This window comes from Oncorhynchus tshawytscha, linkage group LG02 (assembly GCF_018296145.1).
Source record: "Oncorhynchus tshawytscha isolate Ot180627B linkage group LG02, Otsh_v2.0, whole genome shotgun sequence".
NCBI classification, from domain to species: Eukaryota; Metazoa; Chordata; class Actinopteri; order Salmoniformes; family Salmonidae; genus Oncorhynchus; species Oncorhynchus tshawytscha.
In genome coordinates this window covers 57104218-57125198 of record NC_056430.1, presented here as the reverse complement: position 1 = coordinate 57125198, position 20981 = coordinate 57104218, and the positions used below count along the sequence as shown (strand labels likewise).

The 20981-nt window shown below is 40.9% G+C and overlaps 2 protein-coding genes across 3 annotated transcripts in view; both read right to left on the bottom strand.

Annotated features, from left to right (window-relative positions):
- Window positions 1–10438: 10438 nt before the first annotated feature.
- Window positions 10439–11451, bottom strand: LOC112222575 (odorant receptor 131-2-like). The gene has a single exon (XM_024385319.2). It carries the CDS (start codon window positions 11449–11451, stop codon window positions 10456–10458), a length of 996 nt encoding a protein of 331 aa, XP_024241087.1. The 3' UTR covers window positions 10439–10455.
- A 2705-nt stretch (window positions 11452–14156) lies between these two features.
- The window catches only part of matn4 (matrilin 4), a 39923-nt gene continuing 33098 nt past the window's right edge, over window positions 14157–20981 (bottom strand). For both annotated transcript variants that reach the window (XM_024444314.2, XM_024444324.2), the window contains 4 exons: window positions 18123–18527; window positions 17634–17786; window positions 17314–17418; window positions 14157–15499 (listed from right to left, as the gene is read on the bottom strand). In XM_024444314.2, coding sequence (XP_024300082.1) covers window positions 15441–15499; window positions 17314–17418; window positions 17634–17786; window positions 18123–18527 — 722 coding nt within the window. In that variant the 3' untranslated portion in view covers window positions 14157–15440. The remainder of the gene's footprint in view (window positions 15500–17313; window positions 17419–17633; window positions 17787–18122; window positions 18528–20981) is intronic.

Genomic DNA, 20981 nt, shown 5'->3' with positions numbered 1-20981 from the left:
ACTTCACAGAGTCTGTTTCTGTCATGCACTTGACTTTGGTGCAGGGTATCTGATGTCCATAGCCTCTGTTGCAAAGCTCCCTGGTCTTTAAAAAAATATACCTTCGTCTAGCTGTGTTCTGTCCAGGTTGTGCTTGTACAGGCAGACCATCTATGGGAGGAAGGATGTAAGCGTTGCTCAGCAGCTGAAACCTGGTCCCGACTAAGACTGAACGCTCCTTGGTGACAACACCAGGCTCCAGAGCATTGAAGCTGTAAAAGAGGAAATAACAATAGTTGAAGACATTACAACCTTGCATAACATCAATTCACCTCCCAAGTTTAGATAATAAGAATAACCCCATACAATGCAATAAATTATGTTCACCTGAAGTGCTGTTACTGCTGCTTGATGAGGCCGACGCACCAGTCAGGGCAAACTTGCAAACTTGTGTGGCCTGTGATCAGAAAGTGAAGGTCCAGACTGGTGGAGCTTGTGCATGGTCCGCCAGGTACGATACCAGAGCACAAACTTGTTCTTGTTTGGCCACTACAGTTATCACAATTCAGGTCCACATGTTTCCCCAACTCCGTAGTTGGTGAAGAAATGGTGTGTGTACTTGATGAATGCGCTGCTGCCTTTGTTGGATGACATGACTTCATCAATCAAGTAGTTGGCTTGTTGTGGTATTCCTTTACAGCAGACACAAACACGCCACACTTGCGAGGAGTTAAAAAGTAGATGGGACCTGGCTGCATAGAAGGACAGTGCACCTGCAAACAACATTAAGACAATTCATTTTAATTTGTCTCACCCCTGTCAGTCTGTCTTTACACAGCTCAGTGAAAGCCATTTGCCTGCTTCCCATATATTTCTTAATCAGTATAAAAGGAGGAAAAGTTTCTTACGGGTTTAACAAAATCAAAGCTGACTGGTGGAGGAGAGTCAGGCTTGTTCTACTGTTGCTGAAAGACAAATTCCAGATGCATTATTATAGCCGTAATAACTGTCAGACACACCTAGCTGACTTGATGGGTCATGTAGTCATCTGGCGAAGTGGAGTCTTGTTTAGACATAGCTAGCTAGCAAGCTCGCTAAACAATAAACCATAATCCCAAGCCATGGCATACTAGCAATAAACCAATTTTGTCATAGCTAGCTAAAGTTAACCAAATAGGTTCAATGATAGCTAGCTAACTAGCTATAACTTGCAATGAAAACAACTTTCTGACAAATGTAGAAACGTATAATATCTGAAACTATAGCTAGACTCTTACCCATATACAGTGGCTTGCGAAAGTATTCACCCCCTTGGCATTTTCCTATTTTGTTGCCTTACCTGGAATTAAAATATACTTTTTGTGGGTTTGTATCATTTGATTTACACAACACTTTGATGATCGAGAATATTTTCTCTTGTGAAGAAAACAAGAAATAAGACAAAGAAAACTGAACTTGAGCATGCATAACTATTCACCACCCCAAAGTCAATCATTTGTAGAGCCACCTTCTGCAGCAATTACAGCTGCAAATCTCTTGGGGTATGTCTCTAAAAGCTTGGCACATCTAGCCACTGGGATTTTTTGTCCATTTTTCAAGGCAAAACCGCTCCAGCTTCTTCAAATTGAATGGGTTCTACTGGTGTACAGCAACCTTTAAGTCATACCACAGGTTCTCAATTTGATTGAGGTCTGGACATTGACTTGGCCATTCCAAGACATTTAAATGTTTCCCCTTAAACCACTTGAGTGTTGCTTTAGCAGTATGCTTAGGGTCATTATCCTGCTGGAAGGTGAACCTCCGTCCCAGCCTCAAATCTCTGGAACACTGAAAAAGCTTTCCCTCAAGAATTTCCCTGTATTTAGCACCATCCATCATTCCTACCATTCTGACAAGTTTCTCAGTCCCTGCCAATGATGTTCTCGGGGTGATGCGAGGTGTTGGGTTTGCGCCAGACATAGCGTTTTTCTTGATGGCCAAAAACCTACATTTGAGTCTCATCTGACCAGAGACCCTCCTTCCATATGTTTGGAGAGTCTCCCACATGCCTTTTGGTGAACACCAAATGTGTTTGCTCATTTTCTTCTTTAAGCAATGGCTTTTCTTCTGGCCACTCTTCCATAAAGCCAAGCTGTGTACGGCTTAAAGTAGTCCTAAAGACAGATACTCCAATCTCTGCTGTGGCAGAGCAGAGATGCCCTCCTTGCCTGGTCCGGGAGAGCTCCTTGGTCTTCATGATGCCGCTTGCTTGGTGGTGTTGCATACTCTGGGGCCTTTCAGAACAGGTATATATACAGTGGGGAGAACAAGTATTTGATACACTGCCAAATTTGCAGGTTCCTACTTACAAAGCATGTAGAGGTCTGTCATTTTTTATCATAGTTACACTTCAACTGTGAAAGACAAATCCAGAAAATCACATTGTATGATTTTTAAGTAAGTAATTAGCATTTTATTGCATGACATAAGTATTTGATACATCAGAAAAGCAGAACTTAATATTTGGTACAGAAACCTTTGTTTGCAATTACAGAGATCATACCTTTCCGGTTGTTCTTGACCAGGTCTGCACACACTGCAGCAGGGATTTTGGCCCACTCCTCCATACAGACCTTCTCCAGATCCTTCAGGGTTCGGGGCTGTCGCTGTGCAATACGGACTTTCAGCTCCCTCCAAAGATTTTCTATTGGGTTCAGGTCTGGAGACTGGCTAGGCGACTCCAGGACCTTGAGATGCTTCTTACGGAGCCACTCCTTAGTTGCCCTGGCTATGTGTTTCGGGTCGTTGTCATGCTGGAAGACCCAGCCACGACCCATCTTCAATGCTCTTACTGAGGGAAGGAGGTTGTTGGCCAAGATCTCGCGATACCTGGCCCCATCCATTTTCCCCTCAATACGGTGCAGTCGTCCTGTCCCCTTTGCAGAAAAGCATCCCCAAAGAATGATGTTTCCACCTCCATGCTTCACGGTTGGGATGGTGTTCTTGGGGTTGTACTCATCCTTCTTCTTCCTCCAAACATAGCGAGTGGAGTTTAGACCAAAAAGCTCTATTTGTCTCATCAGACCACATGACCTTCTCCCATTCCTCCTCTGGATCATCCAGATGGTCATTGGTAAAATTCAGACGGGCCTGGACATGCGCTGGCTTGAGCAGGGGGACCTTGCATGCGCTGCAGGATTTTAATCCATGACGGCGTAGTGTGTTACTAATGGTTTTCTTTGAGACTGTGGTCCCAACTCTCTTCAGATCATTGACAGGGTCCTGCAGTGTAGTTCTGGGCTGATCCCTCACCTTCCTCATGATCATTGATGCCCCACGAGGTGAGATCTTGCATGGAGCCCCAGACCGAGGGTGATTGACCGTCATCTTGAACTTCTTTCATTTTCTAATAATTGCGCCAACAGTTGTTGCCTTCTCACCAAGCTGCTTGCCTATTGTCCTGTAGCCCATCCCAGCCTTGTGCAGGTCTACAATTTTATCCCTGATGTCCTTACACAGCTCTCTGGTCTTGGCCATTGTGGAGAGGTTGGAGTCTGTTTGATTGAGTGTGTGGACAGGTGTCTTTTATACAGGTAACGAGTTCAAACAGGTGCAGTTAATACAGGTAATGAGTGGAGAACAGGAGGGCTTCTTAAAGAAAAACTAACAGGTCTGTGAGAGCTGGAATTTTACTGGTTGGTAGGTGATCAAATACTTATGTCATGCAATAAAATGCAAATGAATTACTTAAAAAATCATACAATGTGATTTTCTGGATTTTTGTTTTAGATTCCGTCTCACAAAGTTGAAGTGTACCTATGATAAAAATTACTGACCTCTACATGCTTTGTAAGTAGGAAAACCTGCCAAATCAATAGTGTATCAAATACTTGTTCTCCCCACTGTATACTGAGATCATGTGACAGATCATGTTATACTTAGATTGCATACAGGTGGACTTTATTTAACTAATTATGTGACTTCTGAAGGTAATTGGCTGCACCAGATCCTATTTAGGAGCTTCATAGTAAAGGGGTTGAATACATATGCACATTTTTATTTTTTTATTTTAGCATTTTTTGAAACAAGTTTTTTTTCGTCACTTCACCATTTCGACTATTTTGTGTATGTCCCTGGCATGAAATCCAAATATAAATCCATTTAAATTACAGGTTGTAATGCAAAAAAATAGGAAAAACGCCAAGGGGGATGAATACTTTTGCAAGGCACTGTACATGGATGAATGCTTCCCGGCAGACTGCAACCCCTTTCATTAGTCCTGTGTCATTCCATTTTTATTGTTTTGCTTGCTTGGCCCACTGTGTCAAAGTCACTCTGGTTGAGAGCAGTAGCAACGCATTTGCAGTTCTCCATGGCTAACATTATATCTTTAGAAAATACTGCAGTAGAAAGGATTATCTACACATAACGAGCAGCTCCATTTTATAGACAGATGCTTCACAGCAGACCAATCCGAAACTCTTCTCTCGGAATATCCAGCCCATTCATTATCTCAGCCAATCATGGCTATCGGGAAGGTTCCTGACTTTTTCTGTGGCTAAACCAACCAGGCTAGGAATTTAACGACTTTATTCGTATTTACAGATGGCATACAAGTTTGTTATGTAAGCACATGAAAGTTCACATGTTCCAGAAGGCAATTCTGCCAAAAATGTTTTTTTGATAAACAATAATAAATGTTCAAATGCCTAGTTTCCTGAAACGAGTCACAATTTGACAAGCACTTGATAATGCCTTGAATTTCCCAGCGGCAAATACATCATTCACAAGTCATAGGCTAATATTGTCACCATCAGACTATTTTTTATTTAATCTCGTCTTTACATATACTAAATAATATACAGTGCATTCGGAAAGTATTCAGACAGCCTTACTGTTACACCAAAAAATTACATTACAGCCTTATTCTAAAATGTATTAAAGCTTTAAAAACATTTATCTACATACAATACCCCATAATGACAAAGCAAAAAACGTTTTTTTAGAAATATTCAGACCCTTTACTCAGTACTTTGTTGAAGCACCTTTGGAAGCGATTTCAGCCACAAGTCGTCTTGGGTATGACACTACAACCTTGGCACAACTGTATTTGGGCAGTTTCTCCCATTCTTCTCTGCAGATCCTCTCAAGCTCTGTCAGGTTGGATGGAGAGCTTCGCTGCACAGCTATTTTCAGGTTTCTCCAGAGATGTTAGAAAAGTTTCATGTCCGGGCTCTGGCTGGGCCACTCAAGGACATTCAGAGCCACTCCTGCATTGCCTTGGCTGTGTGCTTAGGGTTGTTGTCCTGTTGGAAGGTGAACCTTCTCCCCAGTCTGAGGTCCTGAGTGCTCTGGAGCAGGTTATCATCAAGGATCGCTGTACTTTTCTCTGTTCATCTTTCCCTCAATCCTGACTAGTCTCCCAGTCCCTGCCGCTGAAAAACATTCCCACAGCATAATGCTGCCACCACCATGTTTCACCGTAGGCATGGTGGCAAGTTTCCTCCAGACATGACACTTGCCATTCAGGCCAAATATTTCAATCTTGGTTTCATCCGATCAGAGAATCTTGTTTCATAGCTTTGTTTTTGCTCTGACATGGTCTGTCAACTGTGGGACCGTATAGAAAGGTGTGTGTGCCTTTCCAAATCATGTCCAATCAGTTGAATTTACCACAGCTGGACTCCAATCAGGGTGTAGAAACATCTCAAGGATGATCAATGTAAACAGGATTCACCTGAGTTCAATTTCGAATCTCAGAGCGCAGGGTCTGAATACTTACGTAAATAAGGCATTTCTGTTTTTTATTTGTAATAAATTCACAAATTCACAATTCACAAATTGTTGTTATTGGGTATTGTGTGTAGATTGATGAGAATTTTTATTTATTTAATAATTTTAGAATAAGGCTGTAATGTAACAAATTGTGGAAAGAGTGAAGGGGTCTGAACACTTTCCGAATGCACTGTATGTGTGAAATTTGTTTGGATTTAAAATGGACCATTATCATGCACCTGTCTCCAGGCACAGGAATAAAATGTAATCTATGCACTTAAATATCGACTGGAGGAAGCTATTCCTTTACTTAATTTGCATTGCCCTCCTGTTGTAAAGAGATGCATTGTACTTAATATTAGGAATGTTGAGAAATAAATATAATAGGCCTAGCATATAGAAAGCCGATGGGACCTCTTTTTAATGGAGGCCATCACTCTGTTTTCTCACAATCTTTTATTTAAGCTTTATTTAACTAGTCAAGTCAGTTATGAACAAATTCTTATTTACAATGATGGCCTACCCTGGCCAAGCCCTACCTAGATGACTCTGGGCCAATTGTGCGCTGCCCTATGGGACTCCCAATCACGGCCGGTTGTGAAACAGCCAGGAATCGAACTAGGCTTGTAGTGTCGCCTCTAGCACTGAGATGCAGTGTCTTAGACCGCTGTGCCATATCCTATAGAAATTTTGCGCAACATGGGCTCTCATGAAGTGTTTGATTTAGATTTCCGAAACATTTGCATTGATATCAGAGTGATTAGAGGGACAGTGGAGTGCTGAGTACCAGGCAGTTAGCAAGTTTGGTAGGCTACTAATGACCATCCTCTGCATCAGCGCTTGGAGAAGCCTAATTACCTTGGCTGCCATCATGACTCGTGACCGCTGGTGTGGTGGTCATACGGTCACCCTAACAGCCCTACCCATAACATAATGCAGCCACCACTAAGCTTGAAAATATGGAGAGTGATACTCAGTAATGTGTTCTATTGGATTTGCTCCATACATTGTGCTTTGTATTCAGGATAAAATGTTAATTGCTTAGCCAAAGTTTTGACAGTATTACTTTAGTACCTTGTTGCAAATAGGATGCATGTTTTTGAATATTTTTATTCTGTACGGGCTTCCTTTTCACTCTGTCAATTAGGTTAGTATTGTGTAATAACTAATACTGTTAATCCATCCTCAGCTTTCTCCTATCACAGCCATTAATAACAGGCTATAAGTAACATAAAACAATCCCCATCAAAAACCTGTCAATTTACGGCTGTCCGCATCTGCGTTGGAAGGTCGCCGAGCGACAGTGGTGTTTTTGTCAGACCATGAGATATCCTGAAAATCAGCCTTCTTACGAAAACGTCTGTAGCGTTCGAATCCTTTGGGCTACAAAATAATATGACCCCACGTTGGAAACATGATAATGGTTGGTCTACGACACCAAACAGTGCCACTGGACTCTCTGAATTTAAACCATACAAATGAATGGAAGTATGGAGGTAGTTTTGTGCCAACAAAAATATATACACTGCTCAAAAAATAAAGGGAACACTAAAATAACACATCCTAGATCTGAATGAATGAAATATACTTATTAAATACTTTTTTCTTTACATAGTTGAATGTGCTGACAACAAAATCACACAAAAATTATCAATGGAAATAAAATTTATCAACCAATGGAGGTCTGTATTTGGAGTCACACTCAAAATTAAAGTGGAAAACCACACTACAGGCTGATCCAACTTTGATGTAATGTCCTTAAAACTAGTCAAAATGAGGCTCAGTAGTGTGTGTGGCATCCACGTGCCTGTATGACCTCCCTACAACGCCTGGGCATGCTCCTGATGAGGTGGCGGATGGTCTCCTGAGGGATCTCCTCCCAGACCTGGACTAAAGCATCCGCCAACTCCTGGACAGTCTGTGGTGCAACTTGCCGGGGTGATGGAGCGAGACATGATGTCCCAGATGTGCTTAATTGGATTCAGGTCTGGGGAACGGGCGGGCCAGTCCATAGCATCAATGCCTTCCTCTTGCAGGAACTGCTGACACACTCCAGCCACATGAGGTCTAGCATTAGGAGGAACCCAGGGCCAACCGCACCAGCATATGATCTCACAAGGGGTCTGAGGATCTCATCTCAGTACCTAATGGCAGTCAGGCTACCTCTGGCGAGCACATGGAGGGCTGTGCGGCCCCCCAAAGAAATGCCACCCCACACCATTAATTTTTTTATTTGACCTTTATTTAACTAGGCAAATATAACAAATTCTTATTTTCAATGACAGCCTAGGAACAGTGGGTTAACTGCCTGTTCAGGGGCAGAATGACAGATTTGTACCTTGTCAACTCGGGGGTTTGAACTTGCAACCTTCCGATTACTAGTCCAACGCTCTAACCACTAGGCTACCCTGCCACCCACCGCCAAACTGGTCATGCTGGAGGATGTTGCAGGCAGCAGAACGTTCTCCACGGCGTCTCCAGACTGTCACGTCTGTCACATGTGCTCAGTGTGAACCTGCTTTCATCTGTGAAGAGCACAGGGTGCCAGTGGCAAATTTGCCAATCTTGGTGTTCTCTGGCAAATGCCAAACGTCCTGCACGGTGTTGGGCTGTAAAGCACAACCCCCACCTGTGGACGTCGGGCCTTCATACTACCACCCTCATGGAGTCTGTTTCTGACCGTTTGAGCAGACACATGCACATTTGTGGCCTGCTGGAGGTAATTTTGCAGGGCTCTGGTAGTGCTCCTCCTGCTCCTCCTTGCACAAAGGCGGAGGTAGCGGTCCTGCTGCTGGGTTGTTGCCCTCCTACAGCCTCCTCCACGTCTCCTGATGTACTGGCCTGTCTCCTGGTAGCACCTCCATGCTCTGGACACTACGCTGACAGACACAGCAAACCTTCTTGCCACAGCTCGTATTGATGTGCCATCCTGGATGAGCTGCACTACCTGAGCCACTTGTGTGGGTTGTAGACTCCGTCTCATTCTACCACTAGAGTGAAAGCACCGCCAGCATTCAAAAGTGACCAAAACATCAGCCAGGAAGCATATGAACTGAGAAGTGGTCTGGTCACCACCTGCAGAACCACTCCTTTATGTCTTGCTAAACGCCTATAATTTCCACCTGTTGTCTATTCCATTTGCACAACAGCATGTGAAATGTATTGTCAATCAGTGTTGCTTCCTAAGTGGACAGTTTGATTTCACAGAAGCGTGATTGACTTGGAGTTACATTGTGTTGTTTAAGTGTTCCCTTTATTTTTTTGAGCAGTGTCTTTTCCTGAGCTTTCTTGTATCTCCTAGACATAGGACATGCATTTTAAAACATTATGATTTATTTTGTGAATGTGTTATTCAGTACATTTCTATGGGCTGTAGTAGTAAAGGCCAAATAAAATATTTTATCAAATAACTTTTACATATTTTTGTACACCAAAGGGGTCCTAAAATTCCAAATCAAATAGCTAAATGATCCATGGTATGGCCACCTTAAAACAATTCCATATTTTAGCTTAGTAGAATTTTTACCCATCTACCAATAGGTGCCCTTGGCGAGGCATTGGAAAAGCTCTCTGGTCTTTGTGGTTGAACCTGTGCTTGAAATTCACTGCTTGACTGTGGAACCTTACAATTATCTGTATGTGATGGGTACAAAGATGGTGTAGTCATTCAACAATCCTATTAAACACTATTATTCCATGTCCATGCTTTTTATGTGACTTGTAAAGAATTTTTTTATTCCTGAACTTATTTAGGCTTGCCGTAACATAAGAATACTTATTGACTCAATATATTTCAGCTTTTTATTTTTTACATTTTTATTTTTTTATCAGTGACACAATCAAAACATTTTTAAAGCCATTTTAAATTCAGAATAACACAACAAAATGTGGAAGAAAAAGTCAAGGGGTGTGAACTTTCTGAAGGCACTGGTGTGTATACATACATACATGCTGAGTGTACAAAACATAAGGACACCTTCCTAATGTTGAGTTGCAGCCCCCCTTTTGCCCTCAGAACAGTCTCGATTCGTCAGGGCATAGACTCTATAAGGTGTCAAAAGCATTCTACAGGGATGCCTGCCAATGTTGACTCCAATGCTTCCCACAGTTGTCAAATTGGCTGGATGTCATTTGGGTGGTGGACCATTCTTAATACACACAGGAAACTGTTAAGCATTAAGAACCTAGCAGCATTGCAGTTCTTGACACAAAAAGGTATGCCTGGCACTTACTACCATACCCTGTTCAAAGGCACTTAAATCTTTTGTCGTGCCCATTCACCCTCTGAATGGCACACAGACAATCCATGTCTCAATTGTCTCAAAGCTGACAAATTCTTCTTTAACCGGTTTCCTCCCTTTATCTACAATGAAGGGGATTTAACAAGTGACATCAATAAGGGATCATAGCTTTCATCTGGATTCACCTGGTCAGTCTCATGAAAAGAGCAGGTGTCCTTTAATGTTTTTACACTCAGTGGATAGATAGATATTGAATTACACATTTTTTCTTCCACATTTTCATTACAATTCAGCTTGCTGCCATAATTATTTGGTGAAGAACAATAAAACCCTTTATCTCTCTATATATATCTATATATAGGTGGATGATATATATATATATATACACACACACATATATATATCATGAGAAAATGAATTTAGTTATACACCTTTCAAAATAAACCACTGAAAATATAGAGTATATACACATGGAGAAGAATTATCCTGCTATGTGATCTATAAAGACCTTTTCCCTTGGCTGGTGGTGTTTGAAAGGGACACATTTTGAGGATAAATGCTCATTCACCCGACACATCAGGTACCTCTTCAGATACTTACAAAAGGTCTGATCTCTAAGCCCATAAACTATTGGACTAATAAGCCTGGGCAAAATATGAACAATTACATAGCTAGTAAACCGGATCTCCAGCGCATGTGTGGAAAATATATATAGCATCAGGCTGTCAATCAAAGGGCCTATGTAGGTGAACATGCACATTAACAACTGTACAGCATGAAGCAAGATGGTGTTGCGAGCCTTCCTGGCATCCGCATTAGCTGCCTTGGCAGTGAACATGATCCTGAAATACGTATAGAAAATAATGAACCAAACAACAGTCAGATACACAGCGTGGGAAATGTTTTTCTTCTCTATCAGGTACGGGTTGCGGAAAAGTGAGTCTCGGCTACAGAATATTTTGGAGTGGAAGAACTGAAGTGGTTCTGTGGCCAAGAGAATGAAAAGGTCAGGCAAAATTGGAATGGCGGCCATGATCCAAATGATGCCAATGAGAATGTAGGTCCTGCGCACTGTACATATCTGCGAATGGCGCAGCGGTATACATATAGCTATATAGCGCTCTAAGGCCATGGTAGCCAGGTTCACAGGAGTATTCAGAGTGGTAAAAATGGCGATCATCAAAAGAAAGCAGCAAAAATACACATTGATTGTGAACAGGATGTAGCTTATGACATGCAGGAAGACAGCAATGGTCAATTGGATCATGTCATTGATCACCAGGTGGATGAAGAGGATGTAGCGAGGGTTGACATTGAAGGTCTCGTGTTTCAAGAAGGTGTGGACAAATGTGCCATTGATGTAGTTGATGGAGATCCACAGTGCCACCACAATAATGTTCTTTGTCAAAGCCGTGACAAACGTGTCTCTGACGTTGAGAGAGACGTGTGTGACGTTGCCATCGACTGAGAAATTCATCGCTCAATAGTTGCAACCTGTAATGCAGTAGATTAGCAATATTTGGGCTGAAATATAAGGTAAATCAGAGAGCGCTTTGTCATTTACATCCTCAAAAGTTCAGATATTTACCTCATCATCCATGAGTTTTATCATACTGCTGCTATTTCTAAATCTTGCTGTAATAATGACTTGGTTAGGTACAGTAATGTACCATCTACTCACCTTTCTAGATGTCCTCTAATCTCAAGATCAACCTGACATAATATGTGAGTCTTCATCTCTGGCATGAGTTTATATAGTATAATTTGAGTCCTGGGACTAACTTCTGACAAGGAGGGTCATTCCCTTAACACGGGCCATATTGCTCACACATACAGCTTTGCCACATGAGGGTGTTGGAAAAAAAACATGATTACATGATATGGTTTAAGTGATGTTTAACTCATAATCTAATGTAACACCTTTTTCCCACTTACTTTGGCTGTCATCGATTGCCCAAGACAGATTCTTTTGATATTTTCTAGCTAAATACATTCCTTTAATTGTTTTGTTTTCTGCTGCTTGGGATTTGATAAATGGTTTGATTTAATATTTGTCATTCTCACATTCAATTTCAAATCAGCATCCCTTTGAAAATAATCGGATCCCCAATGGACACATTAGAATAGATCATTCACAGCTTGTGCATAATCAAGGGAAGGCTACAAAGCCCACGCCCAAATACATTTTCATATATTCATGCTTATTGACATAGCCTAAACAAATACACTGTATATATTCAATCTCCAATCTCCACAGTTGGATCTGTGGAGAGCCTATGCCTCTCTTGCTCAGATTTCTGGCTCACAGCCTATGAGTACATTAGATGTACATTATGTACTTATTGACCTCTGAAGAAGTCGAAGTGGGTTTAAGTTGACTCCAAATGCCACTTTAACACTATGGTTTAAACAGGTGTTATCCCTTTTACCACCAAAGTTAATCAAAATCACAATTTACATATGTTGAACATTTTGTTACATTTATTTCACCAGTTTCTTGTGGTTCCTGAATGGGGAAACATCACTGTTAATGTGTTAGTTGCTAAAGGGTGGTAACTCAAATATGAACTGCTGTAATAAAATTGCCAAAGTTGTATATCATCAGTGCTTTAGACTCCGAATACCACTGTGCAAGTCTGTTTACCAACTTAAAGACATTTTGATACTGTAGACCATGCACTGCTTTTATAAAGGTTACACAATATTCAGCTATGTACAACTGCTATTATTTTGTTCAACTGTCTTTCCATACATTGCTGGCATTGTTTACCGAGTGCTTAATTGCAACATGCATGTTTGCCTATGGGTTCTCTTTTCCTATTTCATTTTAAAGAGTGGAATATATTCTGTCCACTCATCTATGATTTATCACTTGATGTGATTATTAAAATGTATTTTTCATCCAAAATTAACCAAAACAAACTCAACCATGATGCACTTAACACCCGGTGAGTATACACTGTTACACTGTTTAGCATTGAAGGTGTAGTGGGCCCCACTTCAGGACCCACAGGAGGGTCATAGGTAGGCTGATATGTGCCTGGGCTTGTGCCATCATGGCCATTGAGGCCAAAATAAATTATTTGATTGGCTGAACATTGTGCTCTTCAGCTCAAATTTCTGTAATCAAACCCAGTAAACCAACACATAAAGCATGGTATGAAGAGCAGCTGAATCAATACAGGTGTCTCAGGAAGTGGTTTTACTTTTAGACAGCTATATGGTATGTGCCAACACTTCCTTGTCTGAGCTCCTCTGCTTCTTCCGTTCACTTGGCAATGTTACACCAGACTGAGAACTTTTTAAAGGCCAATTGTTGTTGAAAAGCAGTTGCATATGTTTTTCCACAGCTCCTTGTGAGAGTTGAAGGCCAGACTACCTATTGGGACAATTAACATGTCTTTTACCAAGGCTTGGGGGACCAGCTGACATTTCACATTCTCCAGTCTTGGCTGGGAGTTGGCAAACATGGCAATGGCAAGGGGAGCTCCGTCCCATTAGCCTAATTAGAAGCTACTGACAAAGGTCACCCAGGGCGGGACACTTGTGGAACGACAACATGGCATCCCAGGGACTGATTAGAACATCTATGGAGATAAGAACTGAAGCTCATCACCATAAAGTATGTCTCTGTTTGCAAACAATAATGAAGCAAGATCCCACTACACATTACTTGTCAATTTAGTCCCTCAGGGGTACACGCAACAACACTTCTCAGCCCAATTACAGGGTGACTGCTCTCTGGTTGCAATGATTCTACGAGCCGGTTCAGAGTTATGAAGAAACAACACCGAGAACAGTTCAGTCTTTATTACCATCTGTGCCAGAATAGAGTCTTCAACCATTACAGAAAAAGGTTATTAGAAAAAATACAGAAAGTACAGGTAACCAAATATAGGAGTATAAATCTTTCCCATCACATGGTCGTTTAATACAAGACTAAAAAAAGAAACAAAAAGGCCCTCTTGTTCATTTACGTCGCTCAGTGATATTCTCTCGGTCTCAAGAAAATGCAGTAAAATGCTTCAAAGATAGGGCAAATCAGTTCAACTGTAAAAGCTCACTCCATTTAAAATAAATTATAAACAGGGTGGTTCGAGCCCTGAACGCTGATTGGCTGACAGCTGTGGTATATCATACCATTTACCATGGGTATGACAAAACATGTAGTTTTACTTCTCTAATTACATTGGCAACCAGTTCATAATAGCAGTAAGGCACCTCGTGGGTTTGTGATATATGGCCAATATACCACGGCTAAGGGCTGTGTCCAGGCACCCCGCGTTGTGTCATGCGTAAGAACATATACCACACCTCCTCGGGGCTTATTTGCTTAAGTAAACCACAGCAAAAGTTGGGCGTAAACTTCCCTTTCTTTGTGGTGGTATTTTGATTTCACATAATATACCAGTATATTCATGACCTCATTCAACTGCATACATAGTTACAAAGTAAGACAATCAATGTGATCTTAATTACTCATTTAGGATGTATTTTTGGAGCTCAAATTCATACAGAACTTTCCCATCCTCTTGACAGTAATGTTTTGCTGTGATCTAGGTAATTTTGTGATGCTTGGTTTCACTTTTGTGAATCCAGGAACCCTCATTTTGTATTCTTTACGACTCTCCTATCATTTATTCCTCTAAAAATATTGGATTATATGACTTTCTATGAGAAAATGCGTCCGAATTTGAAGTGGTAATAATACTTATTAATTATTTTTCCCCCAGTTATTTACTGCTGGTATCAAACTTGCTATAATAAACACATTACATTAACAAACCATATAAAACATATTAAGGATAAATGGAGCACAAATAAAAACCGTCTGGTGTGAGAATGGAAAAATACTGTGTATTTAAGATGCACTATGGAGACATCGCCCCGGCATTTCCTGGTTGCTAAAATTCTAATAGTTTGCCTAATTTAAGTTCATAGTGACATTATAGTGTAGAGCATCATTGTACCATGTAATCCGTTGTGAAATATATTTTCCATAACCAATAATATTTTATTTTCAGCTGTTTGAAGATGTACAAAAATGAAAGTAAAAAGACACAAACAAAACTTTAAAACGGGAAGCATAGAACCGATCTACCAGCTTCTTAGACTTTCAATGACAGATCTATAACTCATATTTCTATGTGAATTTGGTTGGGTGCCCAAAAAGTTACATATTGGAGCTTTAAGTTATAAGCAATGGCTGTACTTTCTAGTTGCCTGTGCTTATGTCTACATTAAGTATGGATGTGCTTGATATGACTCAAGTCCATTGCATGTCCACATTCATGCACTGAAATAAGATATTCCACATAAAATAATAAAATATTGTTTTGGGTCATTTACATCATGGAAAGTCGACATTGATAGGACTTGTGTTTTTACTGTTACATTCTTGACAGGGAAATGATTCTATGCTCAAAGCATCTCCTTATTCTTGTTGGGTTACTTGAATGACATCCCTCATTTTCGTGACAGCAGCTGGTTCTCCATGTCCTCCAATTGTGCAGTCATACCCGCCAGTATAAATGGGTTAAGGAAATAAACACATTGTTCAATTTTATTGTCAAATGGCCTGTATGAAAAAAGTTGGGCTGAGTTTAATGATATTGTGGTGGGTAGTAGTAGAATGGGATGGCATTATCGGATTGATGTTGGGCTGAATCCTAACTTGAAAAGTGTGCACAAGATTTGGACTTTGGTATAAATTATGCATTGATGTCAATGGAAGATCTCTGCAACAACTTGAGTTACAAACACACACACACACACACACACACACACACACACACACACACACACACACACTAGGATTTGGGCCTACAGTATATCACTTATATGAATATTTATAAAGTATCTAAGGTAATGCTAAAAAATATATATACAAGTCAAATATATAAGTCAAAAGTTTGCACACTTACTCATTCAAGGGTTTTTCTTGATATTTACTATTTCCTACATTGTAGAATAATAGTGAAGACATAAAAAATATGAAATAACACATATGGAATCATGTAGTAACCAAAAAAGTGTTCAACGAATCCAAATATATTTTATATTTGAGATTCTTCAAGGCTGCCTTGATGACGGCTTAGCACACTCTTGGGAACTGGGAACTTGGAAAAATACGAGAACTTGGGAAAAATACAAGGTCAAATCATGATGTCAGTGATCTTCAGCTCAGAAAGTCGGGGCTCTAGAAACAGGCCCGAGTTCCTGAGTTGGAATTCCGAGTTCAATGACCGTTCAAAACTATTTTTCCCAGTCATAGCTTGTTTTTTTCCTCCAGAGTTCCCAATTGTTTTGAACGCAGCAATAATCCCAACCCATACTGATTGTCATAGCTATCCACCATGCATGAATCTGCAGTTAGCTAAAGTTAACCAACAAGGCTCAGTGTTAGCTAGCTCGCTAACATTAGGCTATAACTAGCAAGGCAAATTGCTTTCTGAGATACTAATGTTACTACACAGATCAAACACATAACGTTAGCTAGCTAGCTAACCGTACACTTTAATTCGCAATGAAAACAACTTTGACAAAATTATAAACATATCTGAATGTTGCTAGCTAGATTATCTTACCCGTATGCATGGATGAATGCTTCTCCCTCTCTGTCACGGATGCCATGGTTGCCCTTAGTTTGAAGATGGAATCCAGAGACAGGTGTTTTATAAAAACAGCCTTCTGTGTGTTCTCTTTTTGACTTCCTCCACATTTTTGCAATCAAATGCCAGAATTCTTTCCATCTCCTTAGCTATCATACTCTGCTTCCACCGGGTATTTCACTGATTTCAAAACTCAGTCAACTTCTTCCGTGACAACAACACTGTTGATCTCCATTTCAGAAGACTCTATAATGTCTGGTTCATTGAAAATGTTTTTACGTAAATCAGGGATTTTCTCATGTTCTGATTCATTTTCAGTCAGAGAGAGTCAGCATGGCACGATTGTCCTCCAGAAAGTGGAGGGCATTGGCAACACTTTGGCACTTCTTCATGATATCTTTCACAAAAAGCCACGGTAGAAAGGATTACCTGCACATGCTATATGGCAGACAAATTTTAACAATTGTATTCGTATTTACAGATGGCATACAAGTTTGTTATTAAGGCACATGAAAGTTCACATTTTCCGGATGGCATTTCTGCCAAAAACGCATTTTGATCAAAAATAAATGTTTCAGTTAAAATAGTTATCCTGTGAAGTTATGACGTGCGACACGCCTATTTTCCTGAAACGAGTCACATATACAGTAATTGGTCATGCTACAACAGGGAAAAGACAAGCTACAAAGTGCACCTTTAATGAACAAGTGCAGTATATAGAAGGATATGTTTTGTTTTCAGCTGCTCCAGAGTGGACATTGTTGCTTGCTGGAACTCAACCAGACTCTCACAGGCACATGGGTCTTTCACCTCAATCTCTCCCTGGCTCTCCTCTGAAACACACACAATTTTTTTTACTATCTTTGTGGGGTCCACAACAGACAGACAGACAGACAGACAGACAGACAGACAGACAGACAGACAGACAGACAGACAGACAGACAGACAGACAGACAGACAGACATTGCCTGACTGTAGATTGTGTTCTAAAATAACATGTTCTAATGTGTTGTGATTTGTGATTAGCTTTGATCATAGAATACAGTACCTGCACAGACATTGAGCTTGAGGTTCTCGGCTATCTGGTTGATGAAAGTGAAGTCAGTGGTATAGAAGAAGTGCTTGTCTAGTGGCTCTGAGGCAATCTCACGCAGCTCATCCTCCATGGCCTTCCCAACACCAACAGCATACATGGTGATACCTGACAAGGAGGACAACACACTATGTCACAAAAATGTTGGATGAAGTCCTAAATTGTATTTAATTGCAAGAACTGTTTTGTTGAAACAGCCAGTAACACACCAAAGTAGCGAATGACAGCCGATTTGGACACATTTATTGTCTGTAAGTAGTACGTATTACGCTTTAAAGAAAAAGTTTAACTGTTTTCATGTATGAACCAATTGATTCCATATTTCCTAATCATGTTATATGAGCTCTTATCAAAGCAAGATATTCTAATTTTAATGCAATCTTTGTCATTCCCTTGTTTTATGTAAACATTACTGCAGGCGCTTTATAAGTTTATGTCACTGACCTTCTTCTTTGGCCTTCTTGGCCCACTCAGTGATGTCGTCCTGAGAGCGGCCGTCAGTGAAGACCAGGCCCACGCGAGGGATGTTCTTGCGGGCACCCTCGGCCTCCGAGAAGCTGTTCTCCATCATGTGCTTGAGGGCCAGGCCCGTCATGGTGCCCTTCTCCATGTACTCCACGTTCATCACCGCCTTCTTGATGTCATCCGTCTTCTCGTACATTTTGAGGGCGAACTCTGTGCGCACGTGGCTGGAGTACTGCACTAGGCCCACTCGAGTCCCATGGGCGGACACATCCAGGGAGTCCACCACCTGGTTGACAAACTGCTTGACCAGCTCAAAGTTCTGGGGACGCACGCTCTTGGAGCCATCGATGAGGAGGACCAGGTCAATGTTGGCCGATCTGCAGGCTGGGTGGGACATTGGGGTAATCAGGGCCCTTTTCATACAGTAACATGCCCCTTTCATTTACCATGCATGGATTGTAGGTCTTCCATAAAGCACTGTGGGATGTGCAGTTATTATTATGCATTTTACCAGATCGGCATTGTAAAAGAGAATTTGTTCTCAATGACTTACCTGGCTAAATATTTTTATTTTGCAAGAGCTGGATTTATTTGTAGGTTATGTTATTTCAGTTGCAAGGCTCAAGCCACACCCACCTGACAATACAGCTCAGTTCAGCTTTCATTTGATTTTGTTTGAGAAGTGGATTATCGATTTGTCAAGTAATTGTCATGTCACCGATTGAACTGACAATATTCATACGATTACCTGTGCAAACCACATTTTCTCTTGGGCTTTACTATCGTGGAGAAGTGTGTAACTATGTCTCAAAAGGATGGGGGTATTGTCAGAAATCGTAGACATGGGGGTTCTATTTTTACAAAGCTAGCGCAATGATAAATCTTAGCGCTGGCGGTATGGCTATAGGTCCAGGGGTGTATCAAAAATATTTGAGCTATTATCACAGGGAATTGAGTGCAATAGTTGGCAGTGGCGCGAAAGGGTTGGGTTTAACTCATTATAGGTGTGAAGAGGGCTTAAAACTCACAGGGCAATCAATGCTGTTCACTGCTTAATACGGCATGCCGTTGTCTCAAGTTCTGTAGGTTACTGATGGTCTTTGTGTTGTCTTAATTCGGCCGGGGGCACGGAATAGTCTCTTCGTAGTCCATTGTGGATTGATATAGTTTAATAAATAGCAGCATACCACCCTGCATCCCACTGCTGGCTTGCCTCTGAAGCTAAGCAGGGTGGATCTGGGCCAGTCCCTGGATGGAAGACCAGATGCTGCTGGATCTGGTGTTGGAGGACTAGTACGGGGCACTCTTCCCTCCGGTCTAAGGAAATCCCAATTCCCAAGAGCAGTGAAGGGGACATTGCCCTGTGTAGTGTGCTGACTTTCAGATGTGACATTAAACAGGTGTCCCTGACTCTTTGTGATCATTTAAAAATCCCATGGTACTTATTGTAAGATTAGTGGTGTTAACCCTGGTGTCATGTCTAAATTCCCAACCTGGTCCAATTCCATCATGGCCACCTAATCATCCCCCTCATTCCAAATCGGCATATATCACTTCTAAACTGATGTGTGATGAGTGTTCTGGCACAAAAATGGTTGCTGTGCATCACCCAGGTGGGTGCTATACATTGGTACATTGGTTTCCCTCTACTATGCAAAGTGCTTTGAGTACCTCAGTTGGCAGAAAATAGCTATATTAATTATTACAATAACCAGTAACAGCAACAGTGAAAAACATGGTTTTATATGATTGAATATGTTTGGCGTGTATTTGGTAACCGGACAAGAGCCGCTCTTTGGAAATGGGGATGGATACAAGCCGACTGGAGTAGCCTATGCACTGCAGGTATGCCTATGTGAAATGTGAATAATGCAAAAGCCTCAAGAGTAAACCATTTGAGAAACCTTTTATGGATAGGCTACTTGGCTAATGCATGTCCAGGATTAAAAAAAAGACACCAGGCGCATTGCTATTGAACCAGCTTTCGTTATAGTAGGTTAGCATATAGGGGCTTGCTTTTTAATCAAACAAAATGTAAAACAAGCAATTGTTAGACATGTACACATATACAGGTTTAAAATAGCATTTGGCACTGATGAACGCCTAATTTGGAACGCAGTGGCTGTACAGTAACATGCTATACATAACGTCAGACCTCAGGCTATGCGCTTCACAGCGCTCTATGGGTTTTGAATGGAAGCCATTCTGAACATAATTACAGTGCGCTAACAAGATGTTGCCCAATCCCTCCCGCTAATTGGGTAACTTTTGCTAATGTTTTGTTGACTCAGTGACAGAAATGCTATAAATGAAGAGGACTCGCCACGTTCAAAAGGGTTTATGCTGATTGAACTTTCTAGTTTTTCATTTTTTTTCACTTAATATACTTTGCCATATCCCTTGAAGTATGGTGGGCGGCTAGTCTAGCCAGCAATAAAGGCATTCAAGCAAAAAAACAACACTGTCAGAAATAAGTAAATGATGTTGTCACATCGTTGTTCAGTGATGACAGTAATCCGTCTGAAGGTCATAATCCATTTCTTAATGTATTTGATGATGTGTTTTGAATATCTTGGTAAAATAGTGTTATTCTATCATTTATGTATTCAAATAACTACCGTTTTCTTAAACTGAACATTACTAATGTTGTGTGAGATAGAACCTTCCCACTGGTTGAATCAACATTGAATAAAAATATTCCAAAACATGCATCCTGAACTTTATGTCCTGAATACTAAGTGTTATGTTTGGGGCAAATCCAATACAACACATTACCGAGTACCACTCTTCATATTTAAAGTTGCTTACTTTACCACATTCTTTTCAGTATATTTTAGT

Bases quoted from the DNA above. Each gene is read 5' to 3' on its own strand.
- LOC112222575 (XM_024385319.2), bottom strand. From the start codon at position 11,451: ATGAATTTCTCAGTCGATGGCAACGTCACACACGTCTCTCTCAACGTC.